The 18,580-nt window shown below is 55.5% G+C and overlaps 1 protein-coding gene and 1 non-coding gene across 4 annotated transcripts in view; both read left to right on the top strand.

Moving 5' to 3' along the window:
- frmd4a (FERM domain containing 4A) overlaps nt 1-18,580 on the top strand; it is an 88,735-nt gene that overhangs the window by 34,108 nt on the left and 36,047 nt on the right. For 2 of the 3 annotated variants that reach the window (XM_042335396.1, XM_042335397.1), the window contains exon 3: nt 18,447-18,512. In XM_042335396.1, the coding sequence (XP_042191330.1) occupies nt 18,447-18,512 (66 nt within the window). Of the gene's footprint in view, nt 1-12,276; nt 12,453-18,446; nt 18,513-18,580 lie in introns of those variants that run through there. The other variant, XM_042335399.1, reaches the window with a different exon arrangement.
- trnaa-cgc lies at nt 18,054-18,127 on the top strand. Its single transcript has one exon. It is a non-coding gene; the product is annotated as a tRNA-Ala (tRNA).

Below are 18,580 nucleotides of genomic sequence, written 5' to 3'. Positions count from 1 at the left end.
ATGTCTCGGAAACTTGCCCTTTTTTGTACTGCTGCTCATACTGCTGACGATCCTTACATTTGACACAGCGCCTTATCGCACACCACGTCGAGACGTCCCAGAGCGCTTCACGGGATAGACTGTAAAGTGTAGTGACTGTGTGCGTGCGTTTCGCGGGCGAAACGCGGCAGCCAACTTGCGTGCAGCGACACCCCCACAAATTGAGTGACCGCATTTTTTTTGGGTTGAGGTTGTTACCCCCGGAAAAGCACACCCACACCCACACACACACCCACACACACCCACACACCCACACACCCACACACCAGCTCCCTCTTGACCCTGTATCCTCCTGTCCTGCTGTCTGGTTGTGTCCTGGACTATCGTTGGGGTGAATAGGCTCCCAAGTCCGTGTCGCCCTCTTGCATCGAGTTATTAGTTCGCTCGTTGTGGCAGCTCTCCGTGTGTTGATTTCCATTCACCATTCGGGGACGGGCTGATTGGGTGGGGGTTTTTTTTTTGGGTGGGTGGGGGGTGGTGGGGTGGGGGGGGTGGTCAGCCCGGTGTCTTGCACGTGCGGAAACCCGTCACCGTGTTTAAGAGCGTCCCAACCAAACTGAGAATTCCATGTATGTGTGTCTGCCACGTATTCTCATGGAAATTTCCCTGTGTCTGGGATGGAATGCGCTCTATCTCCCGCCCCCCCCCCCCCGCCCCCCCCCCCCCCCGCCTGTTCCCATACCTAATTTCACCCACAAAACACACAGTCACTCTGGTTTACAGAATATCCTGTGAAGCGCTTTGAGACGTCTCGACGACGCGATTATTATTGTTGTTATTGATCCCGGAGAATATTAGGCGCAGGTTGGCGAGAGCCAAGGCTTAGGGGAGGGGGGGGCCCAGAGTGTGCGTTCGGGGTAACTGCTGGAGTCTAACCAGCTAAACCCACACATAGTTTGGCCATTGAGAGAGAGAGAGAGAGAGAGAGAGAGAGCGAGCGCTGTCCGGCCGAGCTTTCCCGCTGCTTGTCCAGCTCGGACCCCCCTCCCCGTTAGTTAGGGCTTTGAGTGCGGGGTTAACAGGAGCCGAGGGGGGGAGGATTCCCTGCCCCCCAGTGTGACTGTCAATAGAGGAGAATTTGGGACCTTCGGATTTTCACCGCGTCTCAAAGCGCTTCCCAGGATTTACTGTCAAGTGTAGTGACTGTATGCTGTAAGCGAGCTCAGCTGCCGATTTGCACAGAGTGACGTCCCCACAAACAGCTGTGAAGTGTGCGAGTGATTTTATTTGGGGGGGGGCGGAATTGTCGGCCAGGACACCGGGAGAGAGAGAGAGAAGAGAGAGAGAGAGAGAGAGAAATTCCCTTTTCTTTTGGGGAAATTGGGGAAATGAGGTTTAACGTCTCATCTGTGACCGTCTGTTACACGTCTGTCAGTTTGACCGTCTGTCTGTCAATCTTCGGAAAGCTTCAGCTAAAATAGCCGGTAACTTAATGCTGGGAGGGCTGTCTGCGCTGTGAGCTGGAGGGAGAACGCTGAGATTACTGCCCAAACAACCCCTCCGGTCTCTTAAACGGTCAGTGCGAGTTAGGACCAGAATAGTGTGTGCCCACAGCGAACATCAGCTCAGTCACACACACACACAGAGAGAGAGAGAGGGGCTTCGCAATGCTATCTGACAGCTTCGCGTCATCAGGACGGCCATCACTTTCAGTCATTGTGTGGGTGTCTGTCTCTCGCTCTCTCCATATCTTTGTCTGCCTTTCCGTCTGTGTCTGTCTGTCTGTCTGTCTGTCTCTCTTTCTGTCTCTCTGTGTGTGTGTGTTTGGGTGAGTTGCTCTCTGCGTTCTTGTGAGTGAGTCTGCGTGTGTCCATGTGCTGGAGCGTGTGTGTATATGTGTGTGTGTGTGTGTGAATCTGTCTCTCTCTCTTTGTGTGTGTGTGTGTGTGTGTGAGTGAGTCTATGTGTGTGTATATCTCTCTCACTCTCTCCGTGTCTGTCTGTGCACATGATTGTGAGTCAATCTCTCTCTCTCGCTCTCTCGGTGTTACCAATAGAGACCGACACAATAGGCGGTCTGTGAAGCCACAGATTTGTAGCTCGGGGTCATCCCGAGCTCCGCTGGGAGCTGCGCACACACACAGACACGTTCACTTTTCCTTTAGCTTTCCTGTGTCCGACCAGCTCATAATTACGTGGGGTTGGGGGGGAGGGGGAGAGGCTGTAGCTCCGCTGAAACAATCATCAAAACGGAAACGTTCCCATCCCCTTCCCCCACATCCCCCCCCCGAGGATTCCCCCTCTCCATCTCTCCCTTCCCCCATTCCCTCCCTCCCTCCCTCCCTCCCTCTGTCTCCCCACCCCGTCCTCTCCTGAAATAATGATCCTGGCATTCGATACAGCGCCTTTACCAGTCGTCGAGACGTCTCGAAGCGCTTCGCGGGCTACGCTGTAAAGTGCAGTGACTGTGCATTTTGTGGGCGAAACGCGGCAGCCGATTGCGCGCGGCGGCGGCGTCCCCCGCGAACAGCCGGGGGGGGGCGAGCGACCGCGGTTTCTTTGTCTTGGAGGGATTGTTACCCACGGAAAAGCGATCCGTCAATCGACTAACAACCGGGTTCCTACTGACTGCCGGTAACCAGAGGCGCGCGCGCGTGTGTGTGCGTGTGTGTGTGGGTGTGTGGGTGTGTGTGTGTGTGTGTGGGTGTGTGTGTGTGTGTGGGGGGGGGGGAGGAGGGTCTAGTCCAGATCTCCGGCATTGCCATGTGTTGGAATATTCTCAGTTGGGTTTGGAGACTCTTAAGCGACGGTGATGGGGTTTGTTTCCGCGTGTGTCAGACACCCGGTCGGGCGCAAGGAATCGCTGAGGTCAGCCCCTCCGGGGGTTTAGCAGTAATCTCCGCACCAGATGTGTTCGGCCCATCAGGTCTTCGTTTTGATAACGGGAAATGGGACTCACTGGTCTTTCATCTGCTACGGATCAGGGGATCAGAGCGAGAGTCAGAGAGCGAGAGCAAGAGAGCGAGAGAGAGAAGGGAGAGAAAGAGACCGAGAGAGAGAGAGAGAGAGAGAGAGAAAGAGCGTCGTCGTCAACAACAACAACAAATTACATTCGGAGAGAGAGTTGGAGAGACGGAGACAGAGAGAGACAGAGAGAGAGAGAGAGAGAGAGAGATACACACAGAGGCCTGAGTGTGTAACAGAGAGCGACAGAGATTGGAGCTGATCCCGTCAGCATCCGAGGATACAAATACTTAGCCCTGACGTCCTCAGAACCGCCCCCTCCCCCCTGGTCTCTCTCTCCCCCTCCCCCCCACACCCCCCCCCCCCCACTCCTGAGTTTGGTTGACACACGGCTTAGCATTTTCCTCTGACTTCTCTCCCCCCCCCACCACCGCCCGCCCACTACCCCTTCCCCTCCACCCCCCTCCGCTCGCCTGCTCTCCCCCCTCTCCGGAGACCCTCTTCTATGCGGTGGGTGGAAGCGAAAGCTGTGGAGTACGGACACTTAGCTTTCACCCACCGCACCCCTTGCCATCGCCCCCCACACTCCCCCCCCACACTCCCCGCCCCCCACACTCCCCCCGCACCGCCCCCCTACACTCCCCGCCGTAACCTTATCTCTTTATTTTGCTTTCTGCAAACCCACTGACGTGAGAACGGAGAGAGAGAGAGAGAGAGAGAGAGAGAAAGAGAGAGCGCGAGTGAGAGGAGGAGTGCAGCCTCTCTCTCTCTCTCTCTCTTACTCCCTCCTCAGTCTCTGCTGAGACCCACAGTCAGCGCACGCCAGTCGCTGTGTGCCGTGTGGGTTTATTTAAACCTTCCTTTACTCCCTCCTCTTCCCCTCCCTCCCCTCCTCGTGCACCCCCCCCCACCCCCCCGCACACTCGCACCCTCTCCCCGTCTGCACCATGGTGGTGCAGGGAGCTGTCACCCCTGGGACAAACAGACGTGTCTTGTTCAGAATGCCCTACGGGACCCTCAAAAAACACCACGGGGAGAAGGTAAGAGAGAAAGAGCGTGTGGGGGTGGGGGTTGGGGGGGGGGAGGGGGCGCGGGGGGAGGTGGGGGTAAGACCGAGACAGAGGGAGACAAACACACACACACACAGCCCTGAGAGGTAGTGAGGGTCTTCCTCTCTCTCTCTCTCTCTGTGTCGCTCTGTGATAGCACACAGTGCTGGGGTGGGAGGGAGGTGGGGTGGGGGGTCGTCGGGGAGGGGGCTGTGGTTCTCTGTGCTGTGTGCCATCGGTTTATGGTGATTTTAATCTGTGCGGACTTCCAATTTAGGGAGAGAGGTAGACAGAGGGAGTGGGGGGGAGGAAGGTAGGCAGGAGGAAAGAGAGAGACAGAGAGGGGGAGAAGGGGAGAAAGGTAGAAGGAGAAAGAGAGAGACTGGGAGAAGGAGATGGTGAGATAGGAGGAGGGTGAAGCTACCTGGCGTTGGTTGTGGTGTGAGTGTGTGAGTGATTGAGTGTGTGAGTGAGTGTGTGAGTGAGCGAGTAAGGGAGTGAGAGTGAGTGAGCGAGTGAATGAGTTAGTGAGTGTGTGAGTGTGCGAGTGAGTGAGTGTGCGAGTGAGTGTGAGTGAGTGAGTGAGTGAATGAGTGAGTGAATGTGCGAGTGAGTGAGTGAGTGAGTGAATGTGCGAGTGAATGAATGAGTGAGTGAGTGAATGTGCGAGTGAGTGAGTGAGTGAATGTGCGAATGAGTGAGTGTGAGCATGAGTGAGTGAGTGTGAGCATGAGTGAATGTGCAAGTGAGTGAGTGATTGAGTGAATGTGCGAGCGAGTGAATGAGTGTGAGTGAGTGTGAGCGAGTGTGAGTGAGCGGGTGAGCGAGTGAGCGAGTGAGTGAGCGAGTGTGTGACCATGACAGTGAGTGGTGGCTCTGCTCTGGTGGATTTTGGTCCTTTGTCTCCAAGAAAATTCTTATGCTCTTATGATAACCAGCGTTGGCTCCGCACGTGGCTGTGGGGGGCTGCGGGGGGTTGGGGGGGGGGGTTGGTGGGGGTGCGTTCCCTGCCCCTCGGCCTGGAAGAGGGGATGGACCCGGTGCTCGGTCCAGTGTTGTTGTTGTCGTCAAGTTTGGGGGGAGGGGAGGGGGTGTCTACGTGGTGCCATTGGAGGCGGTGATCATAGAGGCTTCACCCAACCCCGCGTTGCCCCCACCTACCCACAACCTCAGGCAAGTTTCCCCCCTCTCTCCCTCCCCCCCCCCCACACACACACGCGCGCGCGCGCCTCTGTTTACCAGCAGTCAGTAGGAACCCGGTTGTTAGTCGGTTGGCGGATCCCTTTTCCGGGGGTAATAATCCCTTCAAAAAAAATGATTGTGTGGTGACTCAACCCACGGCCGTTTGCGGGGACGCCGCTGTGCGCAATCGGCTGCCGCGTTTCGCCCACAAACTACACAGTCGCTGCACTTTGAGACGTCTCGGCGACGTGACAAGGCGCTGCGCCACGTGCCGGGGTTATTATTCTGATTATCAATATTCAATCTTCTGAGCCAGAGGCGAGAGCGCGAGCAGCCGCGACTGAGCGAGACTTAGGGCGATGACGTACGTCATTGTCTGGCTGCAGTAGATTGCTGTACGAGGCACAGGAGCTCTGTTCCCCAGCCCGGGGTTCAGATCCACACAGGATAATAGTAATGAAAAAGCAAATAAATCCTTAAGCTGTAACGTGGACAAGTACTTAAACCCATGTGACTCACACGGGCAGTTTTAATGCCAGTCTGGCTCAGTCACTCTCTCTCTCTCTCTCTCTCTCCCCCCGTGTCCTGGCCAACAATTCCCCCAAATAAAATTGGTAGCACATATACACGCATACTTGCAATACACAGACATACAATACACACAGGTACCCAATACACACACAGACACGCAATGCATACTACACATACACATACACAGACATAGGCAGACACAATGCACGCGCACACACAAATATGCACGCGTACACACAAATACACACACACAATATATACACATACCTGCGCGTACATGCACGCCACATTACATTATAACCTGTGAAGCTCTTTGAAACCTTCTTGACGACATGGTAACGTAGTATATCAAAGAGCAAGGGTTATTATAATTATTATTGTAATAATCTATCCCTTTATCCCTTGAACCCTTAATCCCGCTGTGAAGCACATAGTCCTGCAGCTCATCTTCAAAGGCGTTAATCAGGACAGTATTAACGGCTTCAGCTGAGAGCTCGTCCCAACCTGACCACGTAAAGTAAAGCTCCCCCACTGGGACTCTCTAACCCCATTCCCTGCTCTCTCTCTCTCTCTCTCTCTCCCCCCCACCCCATCGTGTCTGTGCTGGTGCTCGCTCCCCCGCTCTTTTTCCTTTTACCCTTAAATATCCCGGAATATTTATCCCAGTCAGTGATTAAGCAACGTTTAGCAGCCACTTGTGGCTTGGCATTTCACGTTGTAAAAAACCTCTTTGTAAAAAAAATCTCTTCCGACCTCCCCCACGTCGTTGCTTTTCTGTGGCAGTCTGACCACTATTTTCCAAATTGCGTTCTGTTCCGTCTGAACCAACGAGGCCACCGATGAGTCAACGTGAAACCTTGGAATCCTGTAGCTCAGCGGTTAGAGCTCTCTCCTCGCGAACGAGAGGACCCGGGTTCGATTCCCGGTCAGAACGAAACATTGGGCAAGTTTCCTTACCCCACACGCCTCTGGTTACCCAGCAGTAAAGTTGTTAGTCGATTGATGGATCACTTTTCCGGGGGTAATAATCCCTTCACAGTAAATAAATAATACTAATAATTTGGCCACTCAATCCACGGCTGTTTGTGGGGGACGCTGCTGTGCGCAATTGGCTGCCGCATTTCGCCCACAAAATACACGGTCATTGCACTTCACAGTGTATCCTGTGAAGCGCTTTGAGACGTCTCAATGGCGTGATGAGTTGCCGTATCAAATGCAGTGATCATTATTATAGCACCATTCCCCCCACCGTGTCTACTATCGGCCTCGTTGTGCTTTTTTTTAATTGATGTAAAATATATGGTTAAGTGGCTTTTGTGGCTCAAGATCATGGAGGGAACTCCATTTGGGATTTATTAAAAATAAATTCCAAGAAATAATTAGGGGTAAGAATTATCCTCAGCTTCGTAATGTCATAGAAATGACAGCACAGTAGGGGGCAATTCAGTCCATCGTGTCCGTGCTGGGGCTCGCTCCCCCACTGGAGCTCTCTACTCTAACCCCATTCCCCCTACTTGCTCTCCATCCCTGGACCACAATATAGTATTCCTCTCGAAATGTAGGTGCAAATCCCTTCTAAACGTTGCCGTAATAACGTGCGGAGGAGGTCTCGAGCCACAAGTCGGCACAGGCAGGTCAGAGGTAAGGGAAGGAGGGGGCAAGGTGGAGGGGTTGGGTGGTGTGAAGCCACACAGATGGAGGGAGAGGGGTTTGGGGGCGGAAGTATAGTGACAGAGAGGTGTCTCTGGGAGCTGAGGGGGGAGGGTGGGGACGTGGGGGGAGTGTTGTATAACCAGCTGTCAGTTTGAGCGCTGTCTGTGACATGAAGCTACTCCTAAGTGGGTAACCTCCTGTGACTCAGCCCGTGTTATGTGACGGAGTGTTGATGATGTGGGATTGCCTGTGAGATTACATAACAGGGGAGAACAAGCCTTTTATTTTTGGCTTTAACACCTTCCCTTCATCAGCTTCCGAAATCCTCGTCCTCGCCTCAAACCCTCCTCCGCACTAACCACTGGGCTCCAGGACTCCAGTCAGCTGTTTGCCTCCATGTTTCTCCGAACCATTTGCTCGTTTGCTAACGAACTTAAATGAATGCCCTCTGGTCACCGACTGACCAAACTATTCATTGATGTACATTGACGCGCAGGTTATTCCTGTGCTATCACCTATAGGGATTTGTGTAGGTTAATCTATACGTGTTTCCTTGCATTGATCCGTAGTTCCTCGTGAGTCACTGGTGGTTCTTTACATTGATCTATAGTCATCTCCACATGTTTCTACCCAGTTGTATACAGCTGTTTCTATACAGCGATGTGTATGTGCTTCTATACGTTGCTCTATAGGTATTTCTATATGGCGATGTGCGGGTGTTTGCATGGTGTTTCTATTTGGAGATCTCTCGGGGTTTCTGTGTGCTCGATCCTGATAGGAGTTGCTCTCTGTTCACCTGCAGATATTTCTGCGCGTTAATTAACCTTATCAGTCAGTTAGACTACGTTGATCTATCGATGCTTCTGATGTTGACGTCGAGGTATTTCTCTATGTTGTATCTATGTTGTCGCTGTACATTGCCGTTTACTCTCTAATTCTAAGGCAATGGCTGGCTTTAAGGCAAAGGCTGTGAGTCTTAAACTGAGCCCTGGGAGTGGTGGTGGGGGTGGGGGGGGGTGTGTTGCATTGTCGGAGACTCCGTCCTGTGGGATGAGACATCAAACAGTCTGCCAGTTCTGGCGCACGTTAAAGATCTCCCGTGACGTTGTCGGGAAAACAGAAGAGAGTTTCTCTCTCTCTCTCGCTCTCGCTCTCTCTCCCACTGTCCTGGCCGACAATCCCCCCCCACCCCACCCAGATAAAAAAAAATCGCTCGCTCACTTCATGCCGGGACGTCACTTATGTGTGGGCGTGTTGTGGGGGCGAGGGGGGTGGGGGGGGGGGGGGGGGAACGGTCGCTGAGCCACATGGAGGTGAATTGTGAGCTGTTCTCTGCTTAACAGGGATCAGAAAGCCTCAGCTCCTGTCCAGCCCGCTCTAATCCCGGGTAAGAATCAATCTGCCCAAAGCTCTCGGACACCAAAACCGTTCAAATGGCCTTTATTATTGATGAGCGACTTTGAGCTCACACGGACTATTCTGACGCTCCAACACAGCACTGGGGGGGGGGGGGTGTTGTGTTGCCAGAGACGCTGTCTTTCCTCACTCTCCCCACAATTTGATGGTGATCGTGAACTACTACTAATAATCCTCGCATTTGATACCGCCCCTCATCCGCGTCTTCGAGGCGTCTCAACGTGCGCGAGGGGTAGAGAGAGAGAGAGAGAGAGAGAGAGAGAGAGAGAGAGAGACGAGATTTGAGAATGAGATCGACCCTCAAATGGACCGCATTCCTATTTTCCCACATCTTTTTTTCCCCCCAATCCCCCCCCACGTAATCCTTGCCAGTCATTTCGGTGTGGAGTTAAGGGCTTGTGTTTCGGCAGCCCGGCTCGGTGAGGTTTTTTTTGTCGGAATCCCGCGAGGAAAGCCTGTCCCACCGGGGGATGCGGTTTGCGAGCTTCTGAAGCGAGTTGACTTTGACATGTTCGTGCCCGTGGCCCTCCTTCACGCTTGAGAAGGGAAGGGAATCTTGTCGCCATTTTAAAACCACAATTGTCATCGTCACAAGAATGATGAAAATCATTCTTTGCATTCGGTGCGGTGCCCCAACAGAGGCTACTCAAAGGGCTCCGCGGGACACTCTGTAAAGTGCTCTGACCGTGTGCTTTTGTGAGCGGACGCGGTCTTAAACGAGAGGGATTTCGGGGACCGTGAAACAAATATTTTCCTCTCTCCCACACCCCACTGTGATCCCCCCTCTCTCACTCACACACCCCCCTCTTCCCAGTACAGTGGTGGATGATGCCCGAGAGAGAGAGAGTGTAGAGACTGTGTTTCAGTGCTGTCTCGGTTTGTGATCCCCTCACACCCCCCCCCCACCCCCCCCCCCACCCCCCCCCGACCCCCAGCGCTGTACTGGAAGGTATTAGCCAGCTGACGTCTGCCGTTGGTAAATACATGTTGGGAGAGTCATCGAGTTTGCGGTCATTGCCAGTGAAGGGGGTGGGGGGGGGAGAGAGAGAGAGAGAGAGAGAGAGAGGGGGGGGGGGGGGGGGGAGAGGGGTTGGCTGGGGAGTTGGGGGGAGAGAGGGAAGAAGGGGGGGTGGGGGAGTGAGGGGAAAGACTTATCAGAGGGGAATGTAAGCAGTGTGAAGCACGTTGAGGGTCAGCCTGTTTGTTTAGACGTTGAGACCTTGAGTCTAGTTTAATGGCTGAGAGAGAACCAGAGGCTCCTTAAACAAATACAGATCATTTTGGCGTCTTTGGGGCTGTGCCCCTGTGATCCTGAGGTCAGTCCACTTTCTCACGGGGTGGGGGTTGGGGTGGTGGGGGGTGTTGGTGAGAAGGGGGGGAACGTGAGAATGTGCGACGGCACATTCCATCCTCTCCATCCCTCCGCCCCGCACTCTCCCCAAAACATTTCCTAAATAAATAGGTAAATAATAATAATAATAGTAATCCTTGCATTGTTGGACATAGCGCCGGATCACGTCGTTGAGACGTCTCAAAGTGCTTCACACTCTCTATACCGCCCCACAAACAGTCGTGAAGTGAGCGAGCGAATTTATCTGGTGGGGATCGTTGGCCGCGCGAGAGAGAGAGAGAGAGAGAGAGAGAGAGAAACTCCCTGGACTGTGAGCTCAGAGACCCTCGACGTTCGAACCCACAACCTCCTGACAAAGAGAGAGCGCGAGCGACTGAGTCAGACTGACAACTAATGTAGAGCATCAGCTGCCATTCCCCTTTAGATTTAAGAATCATAAATTCTTACGCTGTGTGTTTGTGTGTGCGCTTGGTTGTGCGTGCGCGCGGGTGCGCGTGGGTGTGCGTGCGCGTGGGTGGGTGTGCGTGCGCGTGGGTGTGCGTGCGCGTGGGTGGGTGGGTGGGTGTGTGCGTGGGTGTGTGAGAGTGTGTGTGCGTTGGTGTCTGTGTGTGTGGGTGCGTATGTATGTGTGGGTGCGTGTGTGTGGGTGCGTGTGTGTGTGGGTGCATGTGTGTGTGCATGGGTGTGTTCCTTTCTCTCTCTCCCTCTCCCCTCCCCCAGCTCCCATACTATTTCCGTGGCTGTGACTGTGATCGCCAGTGTGGGAACATTCCCTCCGCTCAGCCCTCCCCTTCCCTCAACCCCTAATTTTGGAAATGCCGTCCTACCCACAGGGACAGTTTGCAAACCAAAATAACACAGTGCTTTTATGACCCATCACTTGTTTCCAGGTGTCAGCGTGGCTCAGTTGTTCTCTCTCTCTCTCTCTCTCTCTCTCTCGCTCTCGCTCTCTCTCGCCTCCGAGTCAGAAAGTTGTGGGTTCAAGCCCCCACCCCCACGTTAGGGACCTTTGAGCTCACAGTCTAGGCTGAGAGAGAGAGAGTGAGAGAGAGAGAGACGTATTGTCGGAGATGCCGGATGAGACGTTTCTCTCCCTCTCTCTCTCTCTCTCTCTCTCTCCCGGTGTCCTGGTCGACAATCCCCCAAATAAAATTGGTCGCCCAATCCAACCCGCGGCTGTTTGCGGGGACGTCGCTGGTCGCAATCGGCTGCCGCGTTTCGCCCACAAAATACCCAGTCACTGCGCTTTGCAGCGTTATCTCGTGAAGCGCTTTGAGACGTGAGAAAAGGCGCTGTATCAAATGCAAGGATTATTATTATTATTATTATTATCATCGCGACATAACCCCATGGGTTCAGCCTCCCTTCATTCCTGGCGGCCGCGGTGGGGCTCACAGCTCAGGAGCGGCTTTGAACCCTCAGCTCGGAATCGGAATGCCAAGGGCGGGAATGCTGTGTGTGTGAGACTGTGCAAAGAAAGAAGGAACGTGACGGAGAGGGAGAGCCTCAGAGAAAGCTCTCCTCCCCGGCAGATTCCTGGCTGCAAACCAGAACCAGCTGTCCTGTCGAAACCACTTTCGTTTGAAAGCGCGGGGATGGGTGTGGGGGTTAGGGGGGAAGGGAAGGGGGAAGAGAGAGAGAGAGAGAGGGGGGGGGGGTGGGGGAGAAGCAGTATCGTCAGAGGGCTGGTCTGTGCGCAGAACCCACCCCCGCAGACACACAACACACACACACACACACTCCACTCCCTATCCCACACCCACTCTCACTCCTTCTCCCTCTGTCTCTGAGTCAGGACAACTCTGATCAGTTGCTCCGCTCCGAGTTGTCTCTCTCTCTCTCTCTCTTCGTCTCTGTGATCCGGAGCCGAGGGGGAGAGGGTGTGGGGCTGGGGGTGGGGGTGGGGGGGGGGGAGGGGGGTGAGGGTGGGGGGAAGACGGGTGGGTGGGAGGAGGAGAGAAAACAGCTGTTCAACTCCGAAGGATCTCAGCTCTCCCCCCTTCCCTCGGCCGAGGAGCGAGAGACACACAACACCGGGAATAAGACGGAGAAGAAGAGGCGTGCGGAGGAGGAGGGGAAGGTTTTTGCTGAGGGAGGGGAGGAGAGAGAAGGCGCCCCCCAACTCCCCCTCCCCCCCCACCACCAAGGGGGAGAGGGGGAACGAGGTGATGGAGCCCGTCCGGCTCGGTCTGGAGGACTTGCTGTGGGAGCTGGACAGCCTGGTGTGGAGCCTGACCTCCCGCGCGCTCAGCCTCTCCCGGCTCAGCTCCCTGGCCGGCCTCCGCCTGCTGCTCAGCCCGACCTGTGTCTCCAGGGAACTTTACCAGGTGGGCTGGGCAGGGCTGGGCAGGGCTGGGCTGGGCAGGGCTGGGCAGAGCTGGGCTGGGCAGGGCTGGGCTGGGCTGGGCTGGGCTGGGCTGGGCTGGGCTGGTGAGGGCTGGGGAGGGCTGGGTTGGTCTCGCTTGTCCTGGGCTACAGTAGGCTGCGCTAGGCTGGGCTGCGTTGCATTGGACTAGGCTGGGCTGAGCTGGGATCTACTGGACTTGGCTGTGCTGTACTGGGCCAGAAAGGCAGTGCGAGGCTGTGTTTTTCTGGGCTAAACTGGGATGTACTGGGCTGAGCTGGGCTTTGCTGGGCTGCATGGGACCAATCAGTACTGGGCTGCACAGGGCTGTGCTGTGCTGGGCTGTGCTGGGCTGTGCTGGACTGTGCTGTGCTGTGCTGGATTGGGTTGGGTTGGGTTGGGTTGTTGTGGAGTAGTCTCTGATGGGCTTTGCTGGAGCTGTTCTTGACTGTAAACTCAAGTGTCGCCTTGTGACATCAGCCCAGACTGTTGAAGTCTTTTGTGTCGAGAGCTGGAATACCGCCATCGATGGCTTTGAGTCATAGCATGTTTGCAACACGGAAAGAGAGGCCATTCAGCCTCTCCCCATCATGTCCGTGCTGGGGCTCACTCCCCCACTGGAGCTCTCTACTCTAACCCCCATCCCCTGCTCTCTCTCTCTCTCTCTCTCTCTCTCCCCCCATGGTGTCTGTGCTGGGGCTCACTCCCCCACTGGCGCTCTCTACTCTAACCCCATTCCCTGCTCTCTCTCTCTCTCTCTCTCTCTCCCCATGGTGTCTGTGCTGGGGCTCACTCCCCCACTGGCGCTCTCTACTCTAACCCCATTCCCTGCTCTCTCTCTCTCTCTCTCTCTCTCTCTCTCCCCATGGTGTCTGTGCTGGGGCTCACTCCCCCACTGGCGCTCTCTACTCTAACCCCATCCCCTGCTCTCTCTCTCTCTCTCTCTCTCTCTCTCCCCATGGTGTCTGTGCTGGGGCTCACTCCCCCACTGGCGCTCTCTACTCTAACCCCATTCCCTGCTCTCTCTCTCTCTCTCTCTCTCCCCATCGTGTCCGTGCTGGGGCTCACTCCCCCACTGGCGCTCTCTACTCTCACCCCATTCCCTGTTCTCTCTCTCTCTCTCCCCATCGTGTCCGTGCTGGGGCTCGCTCCCCCCACTGGAGCTCTCTCCTCTAACCCCCCCCCCCCCCCATTCCCCTGCTCTCCCCGTGTGTCTGGCTGTGGCTCAACTATTTCCCTTGAATACAGAGCTGAACGAGCCTCTGGTTTTGCTGCTTTGAGGGGTTGGGGTTTGGCAGAGAGCGGATGTGGTGGCGCGGATGGAAGCTATTTTAATGCACTTAATGTGTGGGAAGATTCCGCGCTGGGCCGGGTTCACTGGGAGTGCGACGTGTTTCTCTCAGGGAGGCTGAACGCTCTTTCTCAGCCGCTTCGGTAACCGCAAAGGCAACAGTTCTTCGAGACGTCTCGAAGCGCCTTCACGAGAATAACGCGGTAACGGGAATTGACGCTTGGGCGTGTTTCGCGGGCCGAGCGCGGCAGCCAGTTTGCGCGCAGCAGCGTCCGCGCGAACTGCCGGGGATCGAGTGACCAAATTGTTGTTTTAATTCGTTAATTTCATTATTCCTACTTTACTGCTGGTAAACAGTGTGCGTGTGCGCGTGTGCGTGTGTGTGTGTGTGTGTGTGCGTGTGTGTGTGCGTGTGCGCGGAGTAAGGAGACTTGCCTCAGGTTTCGCTCTGCCGTTTGCGAGGCGACGGCTCTAACCGCTGAGCTACGGGACTTCGCGGGGTCTCCACTTAATTACGTGGACTTCTTAAAATTATTTTCTCCCTGCCTGAACCTTGTAAGCCTTTACAACTGTCGCTTTCCGGGGGGGGGGGGGTGGGGGGGGGGTAACACTCCCTCCCTCCCCCCCCCAAAAAAACGCGTTCGCTCAATCCACGGCTGTTTGTGCGAGACTGTTGTACGCAATTGGCCGCCGCGTCTCTCCCACAGAACACCCAGTCAATACGTTTGATATAGCGCCTTATCACGTCGTGTGTACACAGTGGGTTTCCTGTGTATTTTAAGGGTGAACAGCGTCTCATCCGAAGGACGGCGTCTCCGACAATGCGATACCCCCCCACCCCCCGGGGCTGCACTGGGGCGTCAGCTTAGACTGTGCGATTCCGAGTCCTGACAGTGGGGGCTTGAACCCACAAACTTCTGACTCAGCCGTACAGTTAGTGGGGTGAGGCCCCACCAGCCCAGACACATGTGGTTTGAAGTATTTGACTTTTCATCGCTCCCTTCCCAGACAGAGCAGCAAATTCCGCAGAATTTCAGTGGCGGAGCCTTGGGAAAAGGTCACAAAAAATCCAACCCCCCACTCCCCCCCCCCCCAACCCCCACCTCAGTCCCCACCCCCTCCCCCTCAGTCTCACAGTCCCAATGTCTCTGGGAAGGGGTGGTGGGGGGGAGGGGGGAGGAAGGGGAATAAACCACAAAATTGAATCGTGTTGGTTTTCTAAAATTCACACAAGAAAAAACAACGGCTGTATTTTCAGGGCCTGAGTCAGGAGTTTGTGGGTTGGAGACCCCACCTCTCCTTCCCCCCCCCTCTCCCCCTCCCCCTCTCCCCCCCCACCACCACCGCAATCTCCACGGCGGGTTTTGAGCTCATAGTCTAAGCTGACGTTCCAGCCCAGTGACGGGGGCGTAAAAGGTCTCGCGATGCTGTTGGGAAAAGAGAAGGGAGTTCCTCCCTCTCCTCTCCTCCCTCCTCCTCTCTCTCTCTCTCTCTCCTCTCTCTCTCTCTCTCTCTCTCTCCCCCGGCGTCCTGGCCGACAATCCCCTCGAGTTGAATGCGGTCGCTCAACCCGCCGCTGCTCGCGGGGACGGTCGCTGTGCGCAAATCGGTTGCCGCGGTTGGCCCGCAAGGCACACAAGCAATGTCGCGGGGAAGTCCCCGCCAACACTCCGAGGCTTTCTGACCACACGATGAGAGGCAAATGCGAATTCAAGGATTCCTGCGCACGGCATTACTGTTCTACGTAGAGTGTCGCGACAACCGTTTGCGGCGAAGGGTTTAAAAGAATAACGGGATCCCCTGGGGTAGCGACGGGGAAACTAGGAGGTGGGGGGGGGGGGGGGAAATGGGGTGGATGTTTGTTAGGTCAGGGTATCAAGGGCTATGGGGCAAAGGTGGGTAATTGGAGTTGATGCACAGATCAGCCGTGATCTTATAGACTGACAGAACAGGCTGGAGGGGCTGAATGGCCTCCTTCTGTCTGTGTTCTCACAGCCCTCTGTGTAAAAGCACTTCTGCCCCCCCCCCCCCCCACACCCCCACCCCCCCCACCCCCACCCCACTCCGACTCCCAAGATGGTGAGTGACGTGAAATATTAAATAGAAATGATTGGGGGAAACACACACATCTGGTCCCAGTTACAACAACTGCAGAACGAGAGAGGGGGGGAAGAAAGCGAGAGAGAGAGAGAGAGCGAGAGAGAGAGGGGGAGGGAGGGAGGGGGGACGGGGGGCTCTCACAATGTCACTCCCCACCACCCCCCCACCCCCAGCGCTGCATTGATGTGTCAGCTTAGACGACGTGATCCCAAGTCCAGACGTTGGGGCTTGAACCCACCACCTTCTGACTCCTATTTCTTTGTCTCTCTCTCTCTGTGTGTCTGTCCCTCACTGTCTCTTTCTCTCTCACTGCCTTTCCAGATCTCGTTCTCTTTCTCTCCCTTTATCTTTCTCCCTCCCGTTCTCTTTCTCCAGGTCTCTCTCTCTCTCGCTCTCTCTCTCTCTCTCTCTCTGTCCCACACAGACCCCCACCCTCGAGGCTTTGTGTTCTGTGTCGGGTGTGAGCGGTGGTGAGAGAGAGATTGACCGCATTTCGTAAAAATTTGCCACACAGAAAAAATCCCTCCCCGTCCCCCCCCCCCCCCAACCATTTCCTGTGTTGCATTTAGCTGTGAGGCTGAGGCGGGGTGGGGGGGGCGGCGGTGAGGGTGTATTCCCCCCCCCACCCCGCCCCCCCCCCCCCCCCAGCTGAGAACACATTCTCCAGTTTCACGTGACCTGACATCTAGTTACAAAAAGCTCTCTCTTTCTCTGTCTGTCTTGTTCTCCCCCTCTCCCCCTCCTCCCCCCCCCCCACCTCTCCAGTCCCCTCCTCTCCGCCAGCGATTTGTGTCTTGCACGCACTCACAGCCTGGGATGGGGGCCGGGTGGTGGGTTGGAGTCTGGGCTGAGGGCTGGGAGATGGGTTGGGAGGTTAGGGCTGGGGTGGGGGTGGGGGTGGGAGGGCGGTTTAGGGCAAAAATCTGTGCCGGGTGTTAGGGTGGGGGCAGCACCACTTTGGAACGTCCTCTCGGACGTGAAAGGCGCTGAGTGAACGTCGCGTGCTGTTGAGGATGGACGCGCAGGGCGATGTCAGTGAGGGAGCACGACACCGAGTCGTGGGCAGGGAGGGGAGGGGGGGGGGTGGGGGTGGGGGTGGGGGTCGGTGACCGTAGGCGCCGTAAGTTCGAAGAGGAAAGTCTTCTTCGAGCGCGATCTGAAGATGGGGAATGAAAAGGGTGGTGGTGGGGGGTGAGACGGAGAGAGAGAGAGAGAGAGAGAGAGTCTAACGAACACAATCAATCTCCAAAGGAAATCCTTCCCACAGCAAACTTCCTCTACATGTCAGGCGGTCAGGGCCGAACAATGTATTGGTCTGCAATCCCCACATTCCCAGTTGGGGAACGTCTCATCGCCCGATCCGCGACGTTACGTTTCTCCTCAGAAACGTCTGTCAGACGTCCCCGTCTGTCCCTCCCTCCCCTCCCCTCCCCTTCCCCCTCCTCCCTTCCACTCTCCCCTCAGCGACAATAACAACTCGGTCCCTTGGCGTAAAGCGTTCGTCTATCTCCGGGCTCACCCCCACTCCCCTCCCTCCACCACCCCCTCGCGAGGGTTAGGACAGCGGGAGACGAGGTGGCACGGAAGGGTTAAACGCAGGTTTCAACGGAGATTTTTTTTTAAACTGAGGAAAGGGACGCGGGTGGCGGTGGTGGGGAGGGGAAGGACTTTTTGGAGAGAGTTCCACAGGACGCCAGGGTGTTTGTGTTGGGAAGGGAAGAGGTTTTGGAGTTTCCGATGACAATAATAATAATATTCCTTGTGTTTGATATAGAGTCTCGCCTCGTCGTCGAGACGTCTCAAAGCGCTCGACCGTGAAGCGTAGTGACTGCGTATTTTGTGGGGCGTGACATGGAGGCCAATTGCTCACAGCGGCGTCCCGCAAACAGGGCGAGGCGAGAGCTCCAACCACTACGCTACGGGACTCGCTCCTGATACAGCGTCCGAAACAACAGCCCGTGTCGCTGTGTGCAGCTCTGGTTTCTCCTGAGCGTCATCTCCATCCCATAGTCTCGTCCCCCCCCCCCACACCCCACCTCACCTCCTTCGAGGCCCATCTCAGGACCCTCCTCTTCGACCTGAATAATAGGCACTGACCAACACTATTGAGGAATAAGTTCATTTGTTGGCTTGTTTTAATTAAGTTTAAAGTATTTTCGGACAGCGACTTGGTGAAAAACAACTGGCGTTGGAGTCCCTGTAGCTCAGTGGGTTAGAGCGCTCGCCTCGCAAGCGAGAGGACCCGGGTTCGATTCCCGGGCGGGACAGGGCGAAACCTCGGGCAAGTTCCCTTACTCCACACGCGCACACGCCTCTGTTTGCTTCGCCGTAAGTCGGAACCCGCTTGCTGGTTGATTCCTTTAAGAAAAAGATGATAATTATAATAATTTGGTCATGATTGTCGGTGGGACATTTTGGCTGCCGCCGTTTGCCCACAAAATACACAGTCAAATCCACTCTACGGTGTATCCCGTGAAGCGCTTTCGAGACGTCTCGACAATGTGATGAGGCCCTGTGTCAAATGGAAGGATTGTTATTATTATTATTGGGATCTGACTCTGTCTCTCTCTCTCTCTCTCTCTCTAGATGACGGAAGGGCGTCGATGTCAGGTGCACCTCCTAGACGACCGCAAATTGGAGCTGCTCGTTCAGGTAAAGCCCACCCTCTTCATCTCCGTCGCCAGACACCCCCCCCCCCACCACTCTCCCTTCCCTTACCC

This window comes from Callorhinchus milii, unplaced genomic scaffold (assembly GCF_018977255.1).
Source record: "Callorhinchus milii isolate IMCB2004 unplaced genomic scaffold, IMCB_Cmil_1.0 Scaffold5, whole genome shotgun sequence".
Classification (NCBI taxonomy): domain Eukaryota; kingdom Metazoa; phylum Chordata; class Chondrichthyes; order Chimaeriformes; family Callorhinchidae; genus Callorhinchus; species Callorhinchus milii.
The sequence above is the reverse complement of the archived record's forward strand: the minus strand, read 5'-3'. Positions and strand labels throughout refer to the sequence as shown.